This window comes from Microchirus variegatus (assembly GCF_963457635.1).
Source record: "Microchirus variegatus genome assembly, chromosome: 19".
Classification (NCBI taxonomy): Eukaryota; Metazoa; Chordata; class Actinopteri; order Pleuronectiformes; family Soleidae; genus Microchirus; species Microchirus variegatus.
Window position 1 is genome coordinate 5,456,666 of NC_139820.1, and position 17,749 is coordinate 5,474,414.

General features: G+C 43.6%; 2 protein-coding genes across 2 annotated transcripts in view; both read right to left on the reverse strand.

Moving 5' to 3' along the window:
• Positions 1-3,658: 3,658 nt before the first annotated feature.
• cep20 (centrosomal protein 20) lies at positions 3,659-5,265 on the reverse strand (the record flags this gene model as incomplete). Its single annotated transcript, XM_083905642.1, has 4 exons — positions 3,659-3,794; positions 4,050-4,134; positions 4,350-4,547; positions 5,238-5,265. The coding sequence occupies 4 exons, from the start codon at positions 5,263-5,265 to the stop codon at positions 3,659-3,661; spliced, it is 447 nt and encodes a 148-aa protein (XP_083761768.1).
• Positions 5,266-6,773: 1,508 nt separating this feature from the next.
• abcc6a (ATP-binding cassette, sub-family C (CFTR/MRP), member 6a) overlaps positions 6,774-17,749 on the reverse strand; it is a gene marked incomplete at its 5' end in the record, with an annotated part of 30,345 nt that continues 19,369 nt past the window's right edge. The window contains 20 exons of the mRNA XM_083906331.1: positions 6,774-6,896; positions 7,957-8,151; positions 8,254-8,420; positions 8,691-8,849; positions 8,930-9,076; positions 9,184-9,285; positions 10,134-10,260; positions 10,429-10,628; positions 10,894-11,204; positions 12,017-12,224; positions 13,122-13,239; positions 13,342-13,426; positions 13,515-13,698; positions 13,930-14,097; positions 15,044-15,220; positions 15,308-15,434; positions 15,517-15,586; positions 16,144-16,231; positions 16,862-17,008; positions 17,291-17,494. Coding sequence (XP_083762457.1) covers positions 6,788-6,896; positions 7,957-8,151; positions 8,254-8,420; positions 8,691-8,849; positions 8,930-9,076; positions 9,184-9,285; positions 10,134-10,260; positions 10,429-10,628; positions 10,894-11,204; positions 12,017-12,224; positions 13,122-13,239; positions 13,342-13,426; positions 13,515-13,698; positions 13,930-14,097; positions 15,044-15,220; positions 15,308-15,434; positions 15,517-15,586; positions 16,144-16,231; positions 16,862-17,008; positions 17,291-17,494 — 3,093 coding nt within the window. The 3' untranslated portion in view covers positions 6,774-6,787. The remainder of the gene's footprint in view (positions 6,897-7,956; positions 8,152-8,253; positions 8,421-8,690; positions 8,850-8,929; positions 9,077-9,183; positions 9,286-10,133; positions 10,261-10,428; positions 10,629-10,893; positions 11,205-12,016; positions 12,225-13,121; positions 13,240-13,341; positions 13,427-13,514; positions 13,699-13,929; positions 14,098-15,043; positions 15,221-15,307; positions 15,435-15,516; positions 15,587-16,143; positions 16,232-16,861; positions 17,009-17,290; positions 17,495-17,749) is intronic.

Below are 17,749 nucleotides of genomic sequence, written 5' to 3' on the forward strand. Positions count from 1 at the left end.
AACTTAACATAACTAAAAAGGCAGCATGTGGGGTTGAATTATGCAATCACTCCTCATAAGGCAAACAAGCTGCACTGGAATCTCCTGTTACTGTAACAGAGCCCCCCCCCCCCCCCAACACACACACACACACTCTATACAAATAACTCATAATGAATGTTTCTTTCTGTGTGTGTACATCCGACTAAAGTGTCTTCTATCACTACACATATCGCATTCCACTATCAGCTCCAACCCTCCTCTCTGGCTGCATCCATGCCCTGTTAACAGCTTCTTTCTGATGAAACTTCCTATATAAGGACACCGCTCTGTTTGCTCCAGTAAATCAAGCCGAGAGTTAGTGAGTCTGTTTTGTGCCAGAGACACAGACTGTGTGTGTGTGTGTGTGTGTGTGTGAGGGAAAGAGGGAGAGACTTGGTGACAAACCAAAAACCAACACAAACTGCAGTGCAACATCTCTTGATGTCGCCTTCAGTTTGCGTCAAAATCCCAAAAAGGCACAATTCATACAATCTGGTGTTTGCACACAATAATAATAATAAAATGTGGCGTGGCGGACACAGGGTGAGAGGGAACGCAGAGGAGGCTAATGAAGAAGAAAATGAAGAGGAGGAGGAGGAGAGCAGCAGATACATTGAACAGAGAGGTTGCAGTATGTGCCATATAAGGAACGTGGGTCTGGACGGAATCCTTGGCCAGCGCTCTGTCTTACTATCAAAGTGGAGCGCAGCCGCAGCCCCCGTGACTAAATATGGTCCAGCCGCAAATGCAATTGTTCAAACAAACACAGTTGCTTCTATGGAAATGACCCTTATAATTTAAAGCAGAGACAAAAACGGTTTTATAGCTTATCAGTGCACGGCAGAGGCTCTTCATATTTTCCTCACGCGTCTCCGTTTGGAGCAATTTGAATATAAATTGTTGAATTAGGAAGTAATCAATGCAGTATTTCAGATTTCATCATCAAATGTGCGATTCCTTGTCGTAGTATATACATTCCCTCAGTCACTTACTGTATATACACAGGAAAGCTCATTAAGTGGCACCTGCTGTGATCTTCTGCTGAGTGCTGGCTGTTCAGTGATGGTCTTCTGCATCAATAAAGCACTTTTACTGTTTATTTTTCTCTCTTTCTCTCTTAAGAACATTCTCTGTAAACCCTAGAAATAGTTTGAGTGTGAATGCTTACTTGTGTTATAATTATAATAATGATTTAATAATAATGATGATGATGATGATGTAATGCATGCATCGTGTGCCGACAAAATTAGTTTGTACTCAATAAGTTTTTGGCCGAAGAACTCATTCAAAGGGAGCAGAGAGAGAGAGAGAGAGAGCCAGCATGGACACAGGGCCTGTTATTTTAGGAATTGGTTTCAGAGCTGGGTGAAATAGCCTGATAAATGATGCAGAGAATTCCAGGGGAAAAAAAGAGGAATGTTTCTTTTACCTTACTTTTTTCAACTTTTTTTAAACATTTTACACACTATTGACACTAATATTGACTGTTTTACCTTATTTTAACTTTCCTATTTCCCCAAAACTTAACACACAACAACAACATCTACTACTACTACAACAACTACTACCACTGACCACCACCTACTCCCCACCCTGGAGCTCCAGAGCAGGGACAATGACCACCACCTACCCCCCGCCTTGGAGCTCCAGAGAGGGGACAACCACCACCACCTACCGCCTCCAGTCCTGGAGCTCCAGAGCGGGGACACTGACCACCACTTACCCCCTGCCCTGGAGCTCCAGAGTGGGGACAACCACCACCACCTACCGCCTCCAGTCCTGGAGCTCCAGAGCGGGGACACTGACCACCACTTACCCCCTGCTCTGATAGCTCCAGAATGGGGACAACCACCACCACCTACAGCCCCAAGTCCTGGAGCTCCAGAGCGGGGAAACTGACCACCACCTACCCCCCGCCCTGGAGCTCTATAGCAGGGAGAACCTACAGCCCCAAGGCTGGTCCACGAGAGCTCCAGGGCGAGTAACACTGACCACCACCTCCAGCCCCCAGTCCTGGAGCTCCAGAGCGGGGACATTGACCATCACCTACCCCCCGCCTTGGAGCTCCAGAGCGGGGACAACCACCACCATCTCCCGCCCCCAGTCCTGGAGCTCCAAGGCAGGGGGTAGAGGTGGTGGTCAGTGTCACTCGCCCTGGAGCTCACGTGGATCACGCTGCAGGAATAAATGTAAATGTATTCACAAATGAACCTCTCCTCACTGTGGCTGACACTTCTGCACATACATTGTGTTATACACTTAAAACTGTAGAGATCTCTAAGACAAATGTTTTTTAATTTGAATGTTTTTCCTCACTCTCATGTCCATACATGGCCATCTATTAGAGAGAAAATATGTTTATAGATATGTTTGACCCTCGTGGAATGCCATTGCTTTCTAATTCCAGCCTGGGGGCAAATGTCAGCTCACTCTGCTGCAGTCAAAAAGACCCTTTACTTTTTAAAAAGTACTATTTATACAGCTGCCTATTGTACACACAGCTAATTAATATTGTGCAGGAGAAATGCTACCTATTACGACGAGGCCAACTCAGGCCAATTCAGCAATCGTGTGCCATTGTTCCAACTTCCTCCGCTTATATAGCCATTTTCAAGAGAGCGCTCACACGGTGCCAATAAACTTGGCATCTCAGGGCCGCAACCCTTTAAGGGTAAATCAGTTTTCATGGCAGCAATAATTCAGATTGATGGCTAGTGTTATTTTTTTTTTAGAGGAAATGGGATAAATACACCTTTAGAGCTGTAAATACTTAGAGATAGAGATGGAAGAAGCGGTGATACGCTGCAGACAAACAGCTGAATCAGTAGATCAGTACCAGAAACTTGGGCCTTGAAGTGGCGTGAGATAAGAATGTCAAGTTCCCTTAAATGGTGAGACAGGAAGTGAGATGCAAAAAAAAAAAGTATGGGCTTGTTGCAGGACATGTTTACGTGTCAGTGCGGGGTCTGGTGTGCGTGCGGTGGTGGCGGCTGCTTTTTAATATGACATGTTAGTTTACGACCTGCTGAAATCAATGAAAAAGGCCTCGTTAATATGATTTAATTATGACACTGGGACTCTATGTGGCCTCTGACTAAATAAGGGCAGCGATTTTGGGAATTCTCAGCCTCAGCTCCGAGGTGGCAGAGACGAGCAGGAGAGATGCTGCATTTAGGGAGAGAAATGTGCGAGTTATGCATCTAAATAATCACGACATATTTGACTGTTACAGGAGTGAAGAAGCACCAGTCAGTGTGTGTTTATGTTTGTCTGAAAGGAAAGGGGACGCACTGCCACCTTGTGTTACCCAACATCAACTGCACCAGTGTATTGCATAAATATAAAACATTTATTTTGTTAAAAAAGAATTCAAAGACACAATTCAAGCACCAAAAATATTTCACAGTAAAATAGACAAAACATAAAGGAACCTTAACTTTCAGTGTGAATAAAGCCAAAATCCATTATGCATTAAAAACAATATAGAAATGCTTTCTGTACTTACTGTACATTACTGCATGAACATGAAAGTCCACACAACATGGTGCAACATTTCAGTTAGTTTCATACACTGGAGAGTCATAGCATTTAAAGTCCAAGCTATTCCAGTATTCAGTGCACTGCACAGTGCAGGGTCTTAGGCATCGGGTCCAGGTCCTGGTACTGTGTTGCTGGCAGCGGGACCCGTCGGCAGAGAGGAACCTCGCAGAAATACCTTCCCTCGATTGTCGCTGCTGTTCAGGAAGTGGGACACTAGGCCGTAGAGAAGAGGCCTGGGAAATAAAATGTGAGGATAACAATCAGCTTTGGTAAGGTATACGTTGTGTATTTGTCCTTTTAACAAAGCATTACTCGCCCAGGAACTTGGAGCTGCACAATGCTTAAACAGCAGTAGCTGTTCTTGAACGTAAACTGTGATAAACTATTTTTAATTTTCAAGTTTTCACCAGCAATTGTGGGGTTTTTCCAATAGAGATCAGAGTGTTCCATACAGTTATTGCCCACACAATAGCTTTTTTATGTCTTACACAGATTTGGAGCTTGCATCTTCTGTGACGTTCAGCTCATTGGCCAAGAACTGTCTGTCCAAGGAAGCTTCTGGCTGGTCTGACTCTGAGGAAACAAACAGTACAAGTACACTCAGTGACTGGAAGATGTGTTGCAACGCTTTGTAATCAATGACAGATTTTAAAAAATAAAATAAAAATGGATTACACCCAAGTACTAACTGGAAATCCTGTGTTAAGTCAAGACAGTAAACAAAACCGTTGTACAAACGCATTGTGATCATATAAAAACACTGGTTGCACTTATTCATTTCCACCCACCTGCTGTCAGTACTGACGACGTGTACTTGTACTTGTTGAAGTCCAGGTACTCCCGGATTAGCTCGTTGATGATCAGGTTTTCGTGGGACAGCGGTGGCCGTGGTTCACGCTGGTCATCCAGGGCGCTGAACACTTCCGCCCGGATACGAGCCTTCAGCTGGCCCAGGACACCGCGGGACTCCAGTGTATCCCTCAACGCTAAAAACACACATATTCAACTCATTTGTAGATTTATATGAAATGTTGGTGGTCTAACTGTACCTCATGTTTACCCTGATGTCCAAATCGCTTTTTCAAAACATACGTCAAACTCCACTCAATAACTTGCCAATTTAAAACAAACTTTAGTAAATAAAACAGTTGTATAGCTTTTCAAACATGCTTCCTACTATCAGTGGCATTAATGAAGACCTTTGTGCAATTCGGCATACATGTGTTGCTTATTTGTTTTTGTTTTGAGTTTCAAAATCGACACCGGCAAAAAGTCAACAAGCTAACTACCGTGAACATCAGCTAACGTTAGCTAGCGAATGCTAACAGCTGGAAACTGGGAAAGCCACAACTTCATACACTTTTCCGCTTCGCAGACGGGTTATAGCTGCGCCGAGTTTAAATGTAGAGTTTGCTAACAACGAAATCGGTGACATATTCGCGAAAGCACGTTTAGCTCACGCTAAAAGGCTACTCTGGATTCCCGAATTACAACGTTTTTGAATGGGGACTCGCAAATGAGGACGTCTTGTCGTTGCGGTTAAGATAAACCTTTGCCTAAACACGATTATTAATAGTTCTGGACTCTCGTATGCAATTACGTAGTCTTTCGTTTGTTTACTTAGGATTGTAGTATACAGTATAACAAAAGAATTAAGAAACATATTGAGTTCTTACCACATTTGAGTTCAGAGGTGGTCGCCATTGCAACAAGTGTAAACAAACGACACTCTGACACATGGAGCTACTGCCACCTACTGGCCGGGTGTAGTAACTACAACTAACTGGTATGTTTACTGTAGGGATGATAAGACAAATGATGATGATGATAATACTTTTTTTTCCTCCAAATAATTAATTTGATTATTTAGAGCAACACATTTTTCTTTTTTTAAATAATTATGGGGGATTCTAATTTCTACTTCTAATAATTTCCTTACAAAAACACAAATCCCAGCATAGATCCAAATATATTTTATTTATCCAGCATGATGTATGTAACAAGACAGTACATGAACAGTAAAAGGTCAGTGAAAAATAAAAAGCTAGCTATAAAAAAAAGTATAAATATAATACAATCCTCAGAATGTTAAGAAAACTTTATATTTTGTCATATGACATAAATAAACCATCGGGTTTCTCTTAGAATATATTTGTCTAAACCAGTAAGACAAAAACAGCAAATGCCTCTTCTCTTTGAAAAGTTCATAGGGTTCTTTCTTTGAATTTGAGAGTAACGGTCAATGTGGACTATATACAGTCTGTCGTGTCAGCACCAACGTAGTGATTTTATCTCCTCTCCGTCCATATGGCCTGAATTTGTGTGGTGGAGGCACCGAGATAATCCCACAAAAGATTTATCACCATTGTTTTGAAGAGACATTCTCTTCATTTCGTGGTGGTTTTTCAATACTGGCGTCAGGTTAAATCTGACCAGTGAGGTCTCTGTTCACTTTTTTTTATATGTTTACTTTTACAGAAATAAACAACAGCCACAACATAGTTGGACTTATGCTTTGGCTCACTTCAGTGTTGTCCTCCTCGCCTCTAACATATAAAAACTCCAAATTGGCCAGCGCCGCGCTCAGATTTTGAAGGCCCTGCATTTGCCAGGGTCAACCTTTTGAAGGTTAGTGTGTCAAGCGTGGCTTCTGCCCCAGTTTCTGGGACGAGAAGGCAACGATAGATAGATTTACAATTACAAAAGTCGCCTCTTTATTGGTACGCGAGGCTAAAAAAAAGTAAACAACAACATTTAAGCCTGAGAGAACATTAAAAAAATATGCCATGTGCTTATAAACACTTAGAAAAACTACAAAAATAGTATCGCTCCCATTCAAAAAGAGAATGGAAATCCTCTTTCATTCCAGCCTTTGACTTTTCACGGAATAAAGTGACTCCACTACGACTATATATACAATATTTAAAGCTTGGAGAGTCTACAGTTGACTGTAGTTTTCTTTTTAAATGTTCATCATCTGAGGTTAACAATGTCTTTTCCTGACTTTAGACAGCATTTCTCTCTGTGTGTGTGTGTGTGTGTTATATTCTGTAGGGACGGTGTCAGCAGCTGCATCTTGAGATTCGTCGACAATGCCCTCCCGGAGAGGAAGATCTGAGCTGCCATAAAATCTTGGAAAAACGGCCCGATGGAGCCGCAAACGAATAAGGTGCTGACGTCTGCGCGCCAAAAAGGTACGAGGCCCGGAGAGAGAGAGAGAGAGAGCCTAGACCAGCCCGGCCTCCCGGCACATCCGGTAGAACTGTCCCCGTTGTGCGATGAGGTTGGCGGGAGTGTCCATCTCGGTAATGTGGCCTCTGTCCATCACGATCACTCTGTGGATAAAAGAAAGTGTTTTTTAAATGTTTGATTGTTCTCTTATAAGCTGCGATTTCTTAAGACTATAATTGTGTTTTGTCTGTAAAGTGTCTCATAAGGCAATTAAGATGTTATTTCTTAAGACTGTAATTGTATTTTGTCTGGGAATTTTTTTCCCGCATTCCTTCAGAATCAGGAGAGGAAAGGCATTCTTTCTTCAAAGATACTCTACACTTTTAGAAATAAGGGTTCTAAGTAGAACCATATAAGGTTCTTTTGGGTTGTCTTCATAGGAGAACCCGTTTTGGCTCCAGGTAGAACAGTTATCCTTTTGGAGGGTTCCACCAAGAACCCTTTTAAAACCCTTAATTCAGGAAAGGGGCTTTAAAGGGTTCTCTGGATCAAAATGGTTCTTGGAACCAACCATTAGTGTTACCAAGAACCCTTGAAAAAACCCGTTCTTTGGGAAAGGGTTTTTCAGAAGCAAATGGTTCCAGGTAGAACCTCAGCCCTTGTAGAAGAACCCTTTTGGAACCCTTATTTCTCAGAGCGTAGCGTTCAAAAGTTTGGGGTCACCTATATATATAATGTTTTTTTTGTGTTTTCCATTAAAAGTCACACTTTCATTCATCAAAAGAGTTGCAAAATGAGTAGAAAATATAGTCAAGACATTGACAAGATTAGAAATAATGATTTTATTCCAAATAATCATTTTGCTCTTTCGTCAAAGAACCAGCAAAACTGTTTTCAGCTGTGCTAACATCATTGCACAAGGGTTTTCAAGGGTTTTCTAATCATCCAATAGCCTTCTAACGCTATTAGCAAACACAATGTACCATTAGAACACTGGAGAGATGGTTGATGGAAATGGGCCTCTATACACCTATGTACATATTCCATTAAAAACCAAACGTTTGCAGCTAGAATAGTCGTTTACCACATTAACAATGTATAGAGTGTATTTCTGATTCATTTAATGTTATATTCATTGAAAAAAGTGCTTTCCTTCAAAAATAAGGACATTTCTAAGTGACCCCAAACTTTTGAACGGTAGTGTATATCTAACCTATGACATACCTGGTGTAGTCCATGATGGTGTTAAGGCGGTGAGCGATGGTCAGGACGGTGCAGTCTTCAAACTGTGTGCGGATTGTGGACTGGATGAGCGTGTCTGTCTCCAGGTCCACAGCTGCCGTCGCCTCATCCAGGACCAGGATCTTGGTTTTCCTCAGCAAGGCTCTGGCCAAGCACACGAGCTGACGCTGACCCAGACTATTCCGACAAAAGGAGAGTAAGAGATAGAGAGGGTTTTAGAATCACAGATAAGACACAGATAAGGTGTTGATATCGATAACTCGGCACACTTGTGTGTACCTGAGGTTTTCTCCTCCCTCTGAACACTCGTGGCTGAGTTTGTCGGGCAGATTGGAGACAAAGTTCTTGAGGTGAGCCAGCTCCAGAGAGCTCCACACCTCCTCGTCCGTGTAGGTGTCGAAGGGGTCAAGGTTCATCCGGAGGGAGCCTGAGAACAACACGGGGTCCTGGGAGAGAGAGGACAGCAGCTGATATTTAATACTGACCTTCCAGAGTGGTTAATACACTTTATTTACATTTTACTAATCCCCTCCACCAATAATTATACGTTGTAACACAAAAAATAAAGGACAGACTTGTAGATCATGTGGGAAATTGAGCAACCTTGGCGGAGGTTAGCGCTCTCTGAAATGCCTTCTGTAGTTTTATATTGGAATAGAAACAGTTTATGTGAGGAAAGCCAGAGCTTAGCTTCTGTTATTGCGAGACTGTCATACCTGAGGAATGATCGTAATGCGCGATCTCAGGTCATGGAGTCCGATTTCCTCGATGTTGACGCCGTCTACGAAGATCTTCCCCTTTGCCGCCTCTAAGATCCTGAAGATTCCGAGGGCAAGCGAGGACTTCCCGGCTCCTGTTCGACCTACAATTCCGACCTGTGAAAAAGGGATCGTACGTGGTGATAACATGATTCAGATTCAGAAATAAGATCTGAGAATCACACCAAAGAACTCACCTTCTCTCGTTCGTGAATATCCAAGGTGATGCCTTTCAGAGCCAACTCCAGGCCTTTACGATACTGCAGCCCGTAGTTCTGAAACTCTATCGTTCCTCTCTGAGGCCAGGCCAGAGGCAGGGAGCTGCCTTCAGTGTTCCAACTGGCCTGAACGAGACAATAACAAAGACTAAGAAAAGAACAAAAACAGTGTGTGTGTGTGTGTGTGTGTGTGTGTGTGTGTGTGTGTGTGTGTGTGTCAGGAGAACACTCACCTCTTTAGCGGTGTCAGCGTACTCACTCACTCTCTCCACAGAAACGATGTTATTTTCCACATCGGTCCAGGATCTTACGATCCAGCTCAAGATCCCAGTCACCTGCAAAATCCAAGGCAATTAGCTTCACGTTTTATACTATACACTACCGTTCAAACGTTTGGGGTCACTTAGAAAAGCACTTTTTAATACACTCTATACATTGTTAATGTGGTAAACGACTATTCTAGCTGCAAACGTCTGGTTTTTAAGGGTGAGGGTTAGGGCTAGGGTTAGGATTAGGGGTTAAGGTAAGTACATATGTACATAGGTGTATAGAGGCCCATTTCCAGCAACCATGGTACATTGTGTTTGCAAATCGCGTTAGAAGGCTATTGGCTGATTAGAAAATCCCTTGAAAACCCCTGTGCAATGATATTAGCACAGCTGAAAACAGTTTAGCTGGTTTTTGATGATAATTTTGAATAAAAATCATTATTTCTAATGTCTTCGCTATGTTTTCTACTCATTCTGCAACTCTTTTGATGAATAAAAGTGTGACTTTTAATGGAAAACACCATAAAAAATTGTATAGGTGACCCCAAACTTTTGAACGGCACACTCTTAGAAATAAGGGTTCCAAAAGGGTCCTTCTACAAGGGCTGAGGTTCTACCTGGAACCATTTGCTTCTGAAAAATATTTTTCAAGGGTTCTTGGTAACACTAATGGTTCCAGTAAGAACCATTTTGAACCCTTTAAAACCCCTTTAATGAGTAAAGGGTTTTAAAAAGGGTTCTTGGTGGAACCCTCCAAAAGGGTTCCAGGTGGAACCTTTACAAAAAGGTTTTACCTGGTGCTAAAAAGGGGTTCTCCTATGAGGACAAGCCGAAGAACCTTATATGGTTCTACTTAGCACTTTTATTTCTAAGAGTGTAGTGTATAACTGGGGCGCTTTTTTCGAGCTTCTTACCTGGAGGGAATGCGACACGGCCAGTCCAACGATGCCGGGGCTCAGCGTGTTTTTCCCCATCACGGACAGAATGCCAGCCGCTAAGACCACGCCATTACCCACAAACTCCAGGTTGACTGCCAGCCACCTGTGAATGTAACATTGCTTAAAGCTGTAGCCTGGCAACTTTGAAAAAAAAATGTGTCCTCATTACAGGCAAGGCAGACATAATCGTGGACCATAAAGCAGTCACTGGTGCAATAAATAATGAGTGAATAGATCATTGACGACAAGTAATTATGATATATCATCTCACCGGGTGGCCACAAATCGGGGGAAATAAGAAGTCTGATTGAAGTCGACCCTCTTGTTGGCCTGCTGAATGAACCTGGACTGCTCCCCGAAGGCCCGGATGACGCCAGCGCCCTGCACCGTCTCATTGAAGTGGGTGTAAATGGGCGAGCGGCTCACAGCCTCCAGCCTGCGCAGCTGACAGGATGTGGCGACGTAGAAGCTCTGTGGCCCACAGTGGAAAAATAAAACACCGGCTTTAATGGCCAATTCGAAAAAAAAGGGGAAATCTGAGGGCATTCCCATAATTCACGGTGAGCGTGTGTAACATGGATTGTCAGCAGGTACGGGGGAATCAAATACAAGTGAAACGCAGAATCAGCAGGGTTGGTTTTGGAGCCCAGAGCGTTTTCCACTAACATACAGTAATGAAACCCTGCTATTGCTTCAAAGAATGTGCTCAGAGAAGAAAAATAATTTTTAAATGTACCTGGACACAGGCGTAGAGGAAAGCGAGAGGCAGGATGATGGCGGCTGCGAACGGCGTCGCCATCAGCACGATGATGCACACCTCCATGAGCTTGAAGACGTAGCTCAGCATCATTTTCAGACCGTCGGGCACCATGCAGTCGATGGCGTCGATCTCCTTGGCGAAGCGGTTGAGCAGGTTGCCGCTGGGCGTGCACTCAAAGAAGGACATGGGCGACCGCAGCACGTTCATCAGCAGGTCCACGTGCAGCTGGCGAGAGGCGACGATGCCGCAGATGGAGATGGCGACCGTCGTGCCAAAGATGGCGACACCTGGACAGAGGAGAGAGATTTGTTCCACGGTGGACTGTTCAAAGACTTTTGAAGTGCTAAGTAGAACCATATAAGGTTCTTTGGCTTGTCCTCATAGGAGAACCCTTTTGGAGGGTTCCACCTGGAACCCTTTTAAAACCCTTTATTCAGGAAAGGGGTTTTAAAGGGTTCTCTGGATCAAAATGGTTCTTACTGGAACCATTAGTGTTACCAAAAACCCTTGAAAAACCCTTTCTTCGGGGAAAGGGTTTTTCAGAAGCAAATGGTTCCAGGTAGAACCTCAACCCTTTTAGAAGGACCCTTTTGGAACCCTTATTTCTAAGAGTGTAGTGTATCTTTGAAGAACCCCTTTCCTGAATGAAGGGTTTTAAAAGGGTTTTGGTGGAACCTTCCAAAAGGGTTCCAGGTAGAACCTTGATAAAAAGGTTCTACCTGGAGCCAAAATGGGTTCTCCTATGAGGACAAGCCGAAGAACCTTATATGGTTCTAATTAGCACTTTTATTTCTAAGAGTGTACTCTCTTAGCTAAGTAGAACCATATAAGGCTCTACTTCACAACCCTTTTGGAGGGTTCCACCAAGAACCCTTTTAAAACCCTTTATTCAGGAAAGGGGTTTTAAAGGGTTCTCTGGATCAAAATGACTCTTACTGGAACCATTAATGTTACCAAGAACCCTTGAAAAACCCTTTCTACGGGAAAGGGTTTTTCAGAAGCAAATGGTTCCAGGTAGAACCTCAGCCCTTGTAGAAGGACCCTTTTGGAACCCTTATTTCTAAGAGTGTAGTGTCTTATTATATGATATATAACTGACCTTGTGCAAAGCCCAGAGCCCCAAACACAGTCAGTTTCAGGTCCGTATCAATCTGGGTGCCGTTGACGATGGGGTCGTCAGCCCACATGCTGAGCCAGTAGTTGTAGACTAAGGAGGCGCCCTGCTGAAAGGCGTACAGGAAGACGATGGAGATGATGAAGGCCAAGCCGATGGTCTTGAAGTACTTCTTGTACATCGCCAAGCGCACCTTTGGAAGACAAAACACAGAAATACAAGTCAGTCTCAAGGAATCTAACACAAAAAAGTGATATTAATCACCTTTAATGACATTTAAATTCCATCAACTTCTTATTTTAGCTCCGTTTTGGTCTCCACCACGTAAACATTCTAGTGCATAACCTTTGGTGATTTGCTTCCGGTGATGTTGGAAACAGGTTTTTGTCAAGCAATACCATCAGACCTGTCTGAGGTAAGTGCTTGTGTGTATTTAACAGCCATGTATTCAACAGGGGCAGGAGGGCGGGGGCCAAGAATCTAGCAAAATGTTGTTGTTGTTGCTGCCATCTTGTCTTGACAGAGTCAAATCACTTCCTGTGCGCAACGCAGGAATGTCACAGGCCAACACGAAACACCACTGTACCGAGAAACCAGAGCGAGTCGAGTGGAGCTTAATCGACAACGTGTGAAGTCATTTGACAATGGTTTGGACATTTGTTGATTATTAATAAGTTACGCACTACAGATTTAAATGTGCATTATGTAATAAATCTAAAGCAACTGGCCATAAAATCCTCCTAATATGTCACAGAGACTCAGGAATAATGTTCATATAACAAACTGAACTCACCAACAACAACAGTACAGACAAAAATTTTTTTTGCAGACTGCAAATCATGTTTATGTTTTGAAATCATGTTTTGGCATGTGGCGCCACCTACCGCCGTCTACCAATCATTGCAGTCAGTAGAGTCTCAGCTGCCCGAGCAACCACGGGTTGCCAGTTACGTCAGAAAACGAAACCAAAAAGACCTCTGTATTTTGAATTTGAATGTAGTAACCGTTTTGGGCCACATTCTTACATATGGCACCTTTAAGTCCCTATCTGTGTCTGTGGAGTAAAAAGTTGAAATTTTCTCCGACTCACTTTTCCAGTTCGCGCCTTGTCGACCACCGTCAGCTTGCCCAAGTCCTCTGGAACCTGCTCCGGGTCCGTTTCAGGCATGGGCTCCATGTTCTGCAGGTTGGTACTGGTGCTGTCACCCCTGTAGATCATGATGATGCCAAAAAGTGTCATCAGTGTCATAAAATAGATCCCCGAAGATCCCCCACACATGCTCTTTATGCCACTCTTTATTACTCTGTACCCAATGAGCTGCTCCTGTGACAGGTCTCTGGAGAACGGCAGGAAATCCACCATGCTGAGACGAGCGTTGGACCTTCTGGAACCGGCTACAAGAAAAGTTATACCACGTTAATTCCACATGACAGCGCTCTTTAATTGTTTTTGATAACTGACACAACAGGAGTGTCCGCTCACCTCTCTGTATAGCGCTCTCTTTGCGCTCGCTGTTGGCAAACGTGTGGATAAAGTCAGCGAAGGCACCGTGGCGGTTGAGAAGCTCCTGGTAGGAGCCGCTCTCTGTGATTTCTCCATCCACCAGCACCAGAATGAGGTCAGCCTGTGGCAGGAAGCTCATCCCGTGGGTCACCAGGATGCGGGTCTGCACAGCAAGCCACACAAGTCGGGGGGGAAAAAATAGCACGTAAGCGCAATCCGACACTAACTTGAGGCTTTCTTAAAAAAAATAAAAAAAGTTTCAGCAATGAGGTGGTTTCCCCCGTATGACGATAACAATAGTAAGCGGTTGAGGTGTCGTAAAAAAAAAAACGTGTTTTGACTCTTTGCAGCTGAGACTTGCACAGTGCGAGAGACTTATAATGTATAATATTACCTTGTCTCTGAGGACTCCTTTAGGTCCAATGACTTTGTCAAAGATGTGTTGACCCACATGGGCGTCAACGGCGGACAGCGGATCGTCCAGCAGATACACGTCAGCCTTCCTGTAGACGGCCCGAGCCAGGCTCACTCTCTGCTTCTGGCCACCCGAGAGGTTCAGGCCCTACGGTGATCAGGATTATTATTTAGACAAAGCTCACGTTATGGAGTCCACGATTGAGTGATTTTTGTTGTTTATGTCTTTATTGTTCCTCTGTTTGGTGTTTGTGTAAGGAAAGACGGTCCATCAAACTGCTGATGGACAGTTTGATGTCCATCAGCAGTTTGATGGACTGCTGATGGAGTCCATCAAACAGTTTTTAGTCATACTTAGATCTCATGTGCTCGTATGGTTGTAATAGTAGAGCAGATTAGCAAAAAAAACAACGAAGAAGCACCAAAATGTACCTCTTGGGTCGTTCTTTTGAAAAATCCCATTTCCAACCGTTTTGTATGGGGTTAGGGTTAGGGTTAGAATTTCAGAATTTCATTTCCTGGGTCGATTTCAGTGATTTTGGGGTCAAATGATAGGTAAAAATTGTAATTCTAATCCTTTTTATATCGCTTTCTGACATTTACTTTGACTATTGTCTAAATTAATGTACAAAATATGCATATGGAGAATGTTACGGTGTATTCGCATTATAGATGTGAATGTGAAAAATGTCCATTGATTCTGATGTTCAGGTTATAATTGGTTAGAACATGTGTTTGTGCATATTTTGTACATTACTTGAGTAAATGGCGGAATTTCTGATGGATGGATTTCTGATTTATTAATTACAGATTTTACCTATCATTTGACACCAAAATCACTGAAACCGGCCCAGGAAATGAAATTCTGATGTAAAAGACTGTTGGAAATGGCGGCCATCTTTAAAATGGGCTAATTGGATTTTCCCATGGTTTTTCAAAAGAATGTTTCCAAGAGGTACATTAAGTCTTCTTTTAAGTCAAAACCAAAATTTATGTGCTTCTTTCCACTTGTGATAGATTTTCCTTGCTCTACTGCAATGCTCCAAAATGTGTTTTTACTCAAAGTTCATGCACCTCACTTTTAAAGTCCATACCTTCTCTCCAATTTCCGTAGCATCTCCGGCAGGAAGAATGTCCAGATCGGGCAGCAGCGCGCAGGCCTCCAGCACGCGGTGGTACCACGTTTTCATCTTCTCGCGGCCAAACACCACGTTGTCCTGGACCGTGGCGTTCTGGATCCACGCCTGCTGCGGCACGTACGCCACAGAGCCCTGCGGAAGACGGGAAGACAGGTGTCGGTATTGATCTAGTTTAACCCACAAACCGTGACACATTTCTCAGGAACTCGAGCTCAGCACCTTGACGACGACTTGACCGCTTCTTTTTTCCGTTTCGCCGAGCATGGCGGACAACAGCGAGGACTTCCCGCTGCCCACGTGTCCCACCACAGCGACGAGGGAACCTCGTGGCACACGGATGCTGATCCTGTCGACGAAGACATGAATTATCCAGTGACGTGTCCCCTTGTTTGGTTGATTTGTGTTTTTTTTTATGATCTTTATCATACCTTTTAAGACACGGCGGTCCCTCTGCAGACCAGCTGAAAGTGCCGTTGTCTATCATCACTTCTTCCGCCTCTAAACAAGGAACAAAGGCATGAGTGACGTACACCAAACCTGCAATAAACACTGAACGCAGGATATGTTCTTTGCAACGCGACAAACAAACTTTCAAAACAAGATTCGCCCTTGAAGTGACTCGTCAGCGTGCCGTCTGGGGCGTAATTACAAGCGAATTTGCTTAATCATACAAATTACAGAGCTGTTGCGTTTTTCACGAGCTGTCTGAGGAAGTGTTGACAGATTACAGACAAAGGAGCGCAGCGAGTGCTTTATTTCTCCCTATAAATCACATGTCTGAGTTCGCGCTGCGATTTACGTTCGACCGCTAAACGGGAACATCCCGTAATTACCATGTCTACCATGTCGGGCCGGGACCCAGGAAGTGACAGTGCACATGATCCATACAAGCGGGTGGTGCGCCGCAGATATAAACAATAAAATCTGGAGTTCTGCTCGTATTGATCATGACAGCCTGTGATTTCAGTTCGGGAAATACTTGGAACCAAAACGGTGTAAATGGGCGGCGCTAAACAACTACGCTATAGTGGTTTATTCCCGTATGGAGCTCCTACCAGCACTCAACGAAGCCTTTGAGACGTTGTCCACTTTGAGTTCCTCGGCGCACAGGTACTTTCCCAGACGTCTCAGAGAAACCACAGCCTGAAAACAAGGGTCAGACGTCGGTTAACTGAGCCGCGGATGGCAGGAAATGGATGGAGGAAATATGGAAGAACATTAGAAGTTCAAAAGTTTGGGGTCACCTATACAATTTTTTGGGTGTTTTCCATTAAAAGTCGCACTTTTTTTTCGTCAAAAGAGTTGCAAAATAAATCGAAAGTATCGTCAAGACATTGACAAGATTAGAAGAAGAACCAGCAAAACTGTTTTCAGCTGTGCTTACATCATTGCACAAGGGTTTTCAAGGGTTTTCAAATCATCCAATAGCCTTCTAACGTAATTAGCAAACACAATGTACCATTAGAACACTGGAGAGATGGTTGCTGGTAATGGGCCTCTATACACCTATGTACACATGTACTTACCCTAACCCCTAACCCTAACCCCTAATCCTAACCCTAACCCTAACCCTTAAAAACCCGACATTTGCAGCTAGAATAGTCGTTTACCACATCAACAATGTATAGAGTGTATTTCTGATTCATTTAATGTTATAGTCATTGAAAAAAAGCGCTTTTCCTTCAAAAAATAAGGACATTTCTAAGTGACCCCAAACTTTTGAACGGCAGTGTATAGCATATAGCACATAACTGCGTTTTCGGTGTCACTCACCTGCATGGTTGTGCTGATTGCGAAAGGCAGTTGGCTGAGTGGGGTTTTCAGGATGTTGATGAGCGCCATGGAGACAAACACCTTCTGTGCGTCCAGGACGTTCCTCTCGTCCAGCATCACGTAGACTCCAAACATGGCAAAGGCGATCTTCGGGGCCGTAAAAAAAAAAAAGTTGTTGTTTTGTGGCGGACGGATGTTTACGGGCACAATTTCAAGGACGAGGCTGGAGTTAAATTTAAATGTTTCTAATTACCGAAGACCCAAAAAAACGACAGCTATATCAGGCTTTGGGTACACACACTTGTTAGCAGAATCAATTAAGTGTTGGTTTTAGCTTTTTTCGTGGAGTAAAGACAAACATCTCCAGCCTCTTTTCAATGAACTTAGTCAGTTTTATTAGGAGCTTTTTCATTTGTTGAGTGCTCTCACCAGGAAAGAGGAGGAATGGAAGGATGCAATGGAAATGGAATAAAGGATCTGAGACTTTTTGAGGGCCTTGAGCTCCTTCTCCCTGTAGCCCAGCACCTGCTCCAGGAAGGCTTTCTCCCAAGCGTAAAACTTCAAGATCTTAATGCCGTTGAGGATCTCGTTCATGAGTCTGATGCGGCCGTCCATGAACGTCATTTGGATCTCCTGTTGACCAGACAAAAGCACTTTTATTATTGACATGCCGCCGTGTACATAATGTGAACATCTTCTGCTCTTGTCACGGCTTTTTTTTCCCCCCGAACATCACAGAGCTCGAAGGATTTATTTGCCGGTCGTGACTTTTATGACGAGGAAACTACAAAGGGCCAAGGAATGCGGTCGCTCCAATGAAGCCTACGTTCGATTCAATTTGGCGTCCAAATTTACAGAGCCCGTCTGTTGTTTTTCCAGCAAAGTGGA